Source organism: Scomber scombrus, chromosome 2, assembly GCF_963691925.1.
Source record: "Scomber scombrus chromosome 2, fScoSco1.1, whole genome shotgun sequence".
NCBI lineage: Eukaryota > Metazoa > Chordata > Actinopteri > Scombriformes > Scombridae > Scomber > Scomber scombrus.
The window spans coordinates 851,953-859,984 of NC_084971.1; the positions used below are offsets into that span (position 1 = coordinate 851,953).

The window sequence follows — 8,032 nt, forward strand, 5'->3', positions numbered from 1 at the left end:
TGTTTTCATTCTTTTAAGGTCAAATTTAAGGAGGAAGTCAGAATTCAATGTCAAAAGCTTACAGAGTACAAACTTCAGAAAGCGTCAAAAGCGTCTTTGCCGATGAAGGGATGAGGGGAGTTGTCAATCTGAAGTTATGTTCTATCAGAACTAAAAACCAATAAGCAAACCGACAGTAAACTGTCACTTTCTACGTGTCTCAACGTTGCAAAGTGGACGGAACTATACAGCGTCCACCGCTCTGTGGGGACAAACAGCCACCAGCTTCACAGATGATGAAGAGTTCATCACAGCGCGTCATTATTGTCCCGTCATTCTCCCCGAGGACAGAGCCGGGAGGAGAGAGTGCAATCGGCCTGCAGGAAGGAGGGAGCCGCTACTGTTTGAGTTCCAGAGCCCAGACATGTTGAGGCCATCCTGTCCGTCCTTTAGTCTTCTTATCCCCTACTGTCGTTGAGGATGACGATGAGGATGATGATGATGATGATGTAGAAGTTGTTTTAGGGATCTCCACCTGCAGACACATATTTCAAGTCATTAGGCCTAGTCCTAATAATGTTAACTGTGTTATTTTCTGGCCACAGTAACGCGTTGTGTGTGTATTAAAGTATCTCATCTAATATAAAATATATGATGATGACGTGCAGAAGCTTTTGATTCGATGCAAATCATGTTATGTTTCCGTATTTATTATCGCTGGATGAAGTTCTCCAGTGAAGGATTTGCTGCTTGATAAGATTTTTTCTTACTGTGTGAAAATAATTGAGTGTTCATACAATCAGATATTTCATACAGGACTAATGACCTTCAATCACTGTATAAAAGCGTCCAACTATATTGTCTATCTGTGTTTTACGTATTTGGGACATGGAGCTCATCTAAAGCTTGCGGAATATGCGTAGTATGATACAGGCATGCTTTTTTTTATTAAAATCACTAACAAACAATCACTTTCAAAAAGCTGCTTTGGTGTGTGAGCACACGCACGACACACGCCACTAAGCATAAAAATCAATAATGGATTTAAGAGTCTTTAAAAAAAACAAATAAATCTATAACATGTTTCCTGTAGGCATAAACAACGTAAAAAACATAAAAAAGCAACGACAAAAAAAACAACAACCCCAAAACATTTGACTATTTTCAATATTTGAATCAACTACAAAAAAGCTTTTAGTGTTTGATGAAAACAGAATCAGAAACTAGTAAATCCGCTCTTTTTAATACTTATTATCATTAATTTATTTTAATTGTTTAAATTTAATTTGACTTATGGTACAATAGTAATATGACAGTATAGCTTTTAATAATAGATGAGGTATGTAGGCCCAGTCGTTTCCCTCTGTTCGTTTCTCACACACACATGAAAACGCACCTGGATCAAAGGATTATTGTCGTAACCTCTCTAATTTACTGACAATAAGTGCACCTCTGAAACAATAATAATCATAATAATTATAATAAGTCGATAGATTCAAATCCAAAGAGCAAAATCTGATGTGTGGACTGATCAGCAAAGATTAAATCAATAGTCAGGATAACCAGCGGGACCGCAAACCGAGTTTTAAATCTTTTCTTATTCTTCTTTAAAAAAAAAAAAAAAAAAAGTCTGGTTGTTATTTATCATTATAGACACACATCACTTTTTTTTAATTTTTTTGTATGAACGTGATGCTACCTGAGTTAGTGTGGAAGCTTCCAGTGTGTCATCACTGTGTTGTGTGTGCATGTGACTCACGTCTGTTCTTTAACTGCAAACTCCGTAAAAATGTGGAAGTGACGCCGCCTATAGTTTACAGCGCATATCCTGCACCAACCCTCAGCACTAATCCAACATTCTACAGAATAAAGGTAACTCAGATTTGATCTTCTGACACATGAGTATTTTCATTTTGCAGAGTGACTCATTTCTTCCAATATGTTGCGTACAGCATGAACAGGATAGATTGAGAACATCTTCATGAGTTTCTGCTTAAAGTTAACACATCCACACTACGTGACTTATTTTATTACAGTGACTGCTTTACCAGTAACATTTTAAATTTCATTTCCATTCACTTCAAACAGCATCACCGATTTTAATAGTTTGTCCAACACTGAGCAATTTGCTACAATTTCATCTTCTATTTGCAATGTTTTCCAGCCATTTAAAAAAAACAAAGGAAAAGACAGGAGTTTAATAAAAGAGAGCTCAGTGGTTAAAAAGTGTGTTCTTCCAGACGATCAGGCACTTTGCTCTAAATTGCTGAGTGTAAACCTAAATAGGCTACACTGTTTCTATCCGCCTGCGTCAACACACACATTCAGAAGGTCCAATAAAATGTGAGGTGTAGTCGCCAACAGCGTGTCTGTAATCACTGGAGACAAGAATGAGGCACAGCATCAAGATCATCCCCCATTACTATAAAACATTACCGCTTGTACTGCTATACGGCCCAATAACACAAAGTAGCGCACTACACAAATGTCTCATACATAGCCTACGTATCTGTATATGTAGATAATAAAACAGCTAAATAATAATAATAATAATAATAATAATAATAATAATAATAATTGAAGATAAAAATAATACTAATATAATGTTTTGAAATAATATAACACACTAACAGTCAGGGCCTTCACTACTTGATGTTATTATTACAAACACGTCATCGTTATGAATTTCTAGATTATAATCCCATTACACGCACTGCTCATTTTTTCATGCCGTATAATCATCAGACAAAACTCTTAACATTTTCATCTAATTGAATCCAAGTCATCATTGGTTTGTAACAGTCCACAGGCTGTAGGCTACTGTCACTTTATGACATCATAAAAAGTATCACGTATTCACGCTGTGCTGAATACAGAATGACTTTAATAATATTTCAACAAGCTAAGAGCCAGTAGATTTTTAATATATGTTTTCACATATATACATATATATACAATGTAATATATATATATATATATATATATATATATATATATATATATATATATATATATATATATATATATATATATACCGTATATATATACATATGTTAGAATGATGCGGGTTTGTCAGTGTTTTATCATGTACAAACGCTTCATGAAAAGCTTGTTGAATCTTCTTGCTGCATACAAACACACCATCCTTCAGTCCCAGTCATTGGTCTACACATCACTGATAGCAAAACTACTGCGTGTCGTTCCAGTCTGGCTGTTGCTGTCAGTCTGCTCACAGTAGCGCTGGCATGTGAAATTACAGCTTTCTTCATCCTGCACATTTACTCTGTATCACTTACACCTGGTAGTCTAACCAAGATGCCACCAAGCTGGAAGTAGCGATACATATAAAAGCTCTTTTTTTTTTTTGCATCATGAATAGTGTGGCCAAATGCTGTTCAGTCAGTATCATGCTGCTCTGAAACATTCACTAAATGCTTCAATATTTCACAGAATGAGGTCATGTGTAGAAATAATCTTGATTTTACAAATCAAAATGTTTCTATCAGAAATGATTTCAGATGCAGCCAAGGATCTAAATGCCCATTGGTCACTGACAACATGTAAATATATTTAAAGATCAAAGATGATTCATTAATTTACCACTGCACTGTGCTAAAATTATTTTGATAATAAATGAAATGAAAAATCATACGTGTACTGATACACGTAAATAACCTAAAATAAATTAAACAGATTAGTTCAAATCCAACAGTTTGGCCTTCATCAAGTTGTTTTTTTTGTACAAACTGGATTATTGAATCATTCCATTATAGTACAACAAACTAACAAATCCACAACAAATGAAGCCATTGTTGTAAACAGTGACAAGAAAATGTGTGATGAAGCAACAATAAAAATAAAAATAAAATAAATTGTAAAACCTTAAAAAAATCTTAATCTTAATTTTCCTTGCACACACAGCATTGTATAAACTATTTGAAATAACTTATCTAATACCTAAATTTCCCTCTTATTTGTAAGCTTAGAGGAGCAACAGCTTAAATATACTTTAAATACACTTCAGGGGTTAACCCCTTAATGGTTAATGTAAGAGCAGACTGAGGAGCATCAAGTGCTTACCTTAGCTGCACTGAGGATCAAATTCACTTCAAGTTACATCTCCTCATGCATGTTTCATCTCAGTCTTAAAAAGTTTGACGTAATCTTTAAAAAATGTAGGGATTTTCTTCATATATATGTTTGTGACACACTGTAGCATCTTAGAAGTAGCAGAGGCTTATGTATTTAAATGGAGGACTGGGGAAGAGCTGACATGAGTTATTAACAGGCCTACATCCTCCTATTAGTGACTCTAGTTTGAAATGTGAGGAAAAATTGCTTTCTGGCTTCAATTATGTACCACACTTCCTATAGGCAGCACGTTAAGCAACAGACAGGAAATAATTATCTGTTCTATTCTCTTCTGGAATCATTCTGTCCTGTGTGTTCATGTATTGTTTGTTCCTGCACATGACTCCCCTGCTGCTGTGAAGCCTCATGTTAGCTGTGGATAGCTGTAAGGTAAGACATGGTGGTGATATAGCTGCTCACTTCATGAGATAAATGTGTCTCATAACAACAGGCTACTGGAATCAACACACTGAGGCTCAGTTTGTTTGTGTTTAACAGTAAAAATACTCAATGATGACATTTTAGCCACTAGTCATAATGAGGAAATATAATTCTAACATAAAAAAATAGTTGCAATATGATACTGCTTGGTACGCTGTTTACTATGAGTCAAGACATGCAGATTTATGCCTGCGTCTGTGGATCAAGTGAATGAAAAGGCGAGTAAAGACAGTTGAAATGGGTTTAAATCTCTTGGTTGTGCTTAATAATAAATGCCGAGCAACTGTAGGACCTTATTAACTGTGGCCATAAGATATGGGCAGTATACACAGAGCTGGGACCAAACTATGTGGATTATATAGCAGCCTGTAAGGACTAAACCATGAAAAAGTGTTGCTGGGAATAATAGCAGTGGGTCTATATAGCTGAACCTGGCCCCTCCTGGCTCCAAGCTGTCTGAGGATGGCGACTCATTTTCTGGCTCCACTGTTATATAGAGTTGATCATTTGGAGGATATGATTATTGAGTAGAATCTTTTTTGTTTATATGGCTCAGCTGCATGGGGACGCATTACACTTTTTTTTGCCCTTTGTGATCGATGGTTAAAGAATTACGTGTCCATTAAAAAATGAGTTAACACACTTCTATTTTACTGTTTACTCTGTCTTCAACATTCACACCACGAGCTTCACTTGCTTTTGAAATTCCTTCCCCACATAAATGGGGCTATAGCATTACCGTGCATTTCTGTGCGTGTGTGTGATTCCCGCACAGGAAAAAGACAGCCCCCCCCCCCCCCCCCCTCCTCCTCCTCCTGTGTCAGCCTGGCTGTCTTTAGCTGGGTTCATGCTAACGCTTTACATTCCTAGCGCAGTTAAAGAGGACACAATATAGTCAGTATTGTCACATCTGTGTTATTTATTGTCCCGTTTTGGAGGTGTACATGTGGGTGTTTGGACGGTACAAAGTGATAGTTTGTAGTGGTCCTCCCTTTAACTGCAGGTCCTGGAATAATATTATAAGATATTATTATTGTACGTTATTATAAAATAATAATATTGAAAATAAAAATCCTTCTGGACAAGAGTGTACAAATTTAGAATCCCATGTGGCCCATATTATTATTATTATTATTATTATTATTATTATTATTATTATTATTATTATTATTGTTATTATTATTATTATTATTATTATTATTATTATTATTATTATTATTATTGTTCTTACAGAAAGATATGTTACTTTTGTGTGAAACAGTTTTAGGCCTATAGCTACAGACTATCCATTTTCACTCTCCCAAATAATTTAGACACTTAACGGTAAAAATATTCGTCACTTATATATTTCTATCGTTGTCACATTTAGAGGCGCAAGTTTCATGACTCACTATCTTCTAGAAGGCAATTATGGCCAGTGATCCACGGCCTTTTAAATTCAGCCTTGCTGAATTTAATATCATTGTAAAAGCAGCACACTATCTGAATAGACTAACAGTATTTTCTTTATTAAAACAATTTGTTGTAGCGCTGTGCAGGTTTGAAAGAAAACTATTTCTATACTCACAACAGAGCAAAAGAAGGATATTAATCAGGCAAAATTTAGTTCCATTTTGTGGATTATACGCCATGCAAAACGTATTTGCAATCAAATGTTTTTTGTGAGATAAATTAAACTATATTCTATAAATTCTACCTGGTACCCTCCACTTGCACGAAATCTGATTGTACAAAAAATGTCTTATGTTTCAATGAATACGGAGTCCCTTTTCCTCTAATATCAGATGTAGACTACAATGTTCGATGGCCAATAAAACCAATATGGCGAATTTACTTAACAACAAAGGACCAACATTTTTTTTTTCTAAAGGCAACTCAGTTGTCATATTAATGGTGAATCTGCTGCTGAACGCTGTCTGCTTGCTAACGAAGAGACGATGTTGACAGGACAGTCACCTGTGACCTCCAGTCGTTCATCTTTGTGAGATAAACCATTAGAAGAAACACTGAATACTTTTTTATAGTAGCAACAATATATCGTTTTCTACATATGAAACCTTCCTCGCGCCCTGTGAAATTTAGGTCATGTCAAAAAAAGAGAAAATAAAAAGTTAACAATCCACTACTATTATAAAACTAAACTATAGTTTATCTGTTTATCCTCCGTCACAGCAAGTCCATAAAAGCGACATTATCCACTGAAGTCTCAATAGTTTCAGGCTGTTGCCTTGTTTCCTTTTTCTCACTATTAGTCTGTAGAATGAGTCAGTGATATTTATGCTGTATGCCGAGCTGCAGACTGGTGAAAGGCCTGTACATAATGCAACTGTTGCCTAGAATTTCCACGGCAACATTAAATGGGTAGAATTTGAACAGCAGCTACTATCCGTGTTTTTGCATTAAAGTTAGCTCGCCTTGTTATGTATTATTGTCTATACTGGAAATGTATACAGTTAAACAAAGCTGTCTAAGAAGTTGTTTACTTTTCTGTTATTCCAAAACAGTGTCAGAACTAACATGGTTGGTATTAAGGAGCGTGTCAGATGTTCCTACCGCTTCTCTCTTCCTCCGTTCCTCCCGAGCCTCCGTCTTTTTCAGCTCGGCCTTGAAAGCCTGCGTGTCTCCGTGTTGTCCGTCCTTGTCCAAGATGTCCATCAGGTAGGAGATGTAGCTGGTGGCCAGCCGCAGCGTCTTGATCTTGGACAGCTTGGTGTCGGCCGGGACGTTTGGGATACACTCCCTGAGCTCCGCGAAGGCCGAGTTGATGCTTTGGGTCCGCCGCCTCTCCTTACGGTTGGCCGTGGGTCTCCGCTTCACGGGCCGAGGGTGTGTGTGGTGGTGCATACCGACTGGTGCTCCGTTCACCGAGATGGTGCCAGCTCCCGGGACCAAGCCACTGGGTCCGTAGTGGTGGTGGTGGTGATGATGCGGATCCAGGCCGCCGGTGGACCCGCTACCGCTGTTGCCATGGTACTCGGGGCTGTAGCCGGGCGCGAGGCTGTACTCGGTGGGGGACATATCCGCGTGGCTTATCAGCCAGCTGGTAAAGTACGGCGGAGCACCGGTGTCCTCGTGACACCGTCCCGCAGCCGCCGCATGCAAGGAGTAGTGGTGGCTGTCGTGGTGGTGCATGACCGGGTGGTGAGGGAAGCCCGAGACCAGACTCATAGTGACACACACACACACACACACACACACACACACACACACACACACACACACACACACACACACACACACACACACACACACACACACACACACACACACACACACACACACACAGGTCCTTCTCGGATGCTGCAGCTGCAGACTCGGCTTTGCTGTTTAACGGTTGCACGGAGCAGATGTTTGCATCGTGAATAATCTCCCCATCGGCCTCCGACACAAACAACTCGCCGAGTCTGACGGTGAGAGTCGGTATTCCGAGCAACAGTAGGCTAGACCGGGGCTAGTCCTGTCTCTGTGTCCTGTCTATCCT

The 8,032-nt window shown here is 38.2% G+C and overlaps 1 protein-coding gene across 2 annotated transcripts; it reads right to left on the minus strand.

The window, feature by feature from the left end:
- Window positions 1-316: 316 nt before the first annotated feature.
- hand2 (heart and neural crest derivatives expressed 2) lies at window positions 317-7,794 on the minus strand. 2 transcript variants are annotated; one of them, XM_062437362.1, is made up of 2 exons: window positions 7,105-7,794; window positions 317-514 (listed from the first exon to the last, which is right to left on the minus strand). In XM_062437362.1, the coding sequence occupies exons 1-2, from the start codon at window positions 7,717-7,719 to the stop codon at window positions 377-379; spliced, it is 753 nt and encodes a 250-aa protein (XP_062293346.1). In that variant the 5' UTR covers window positions 7,720-7,794; the 3' UTR covers window positions 317-376. The 2 variants fall into 2 exon arrangements, with proteins under 2 accessions (XP_062293346.1, XP_062293354.1); XM_062437370.1 differs by having other exon boundaries at window positions 328-444; window positions 7,065-7,794.
- Between the last annotated feature and the right edge of the window lie 238 nt (window positions 7,795-8,032).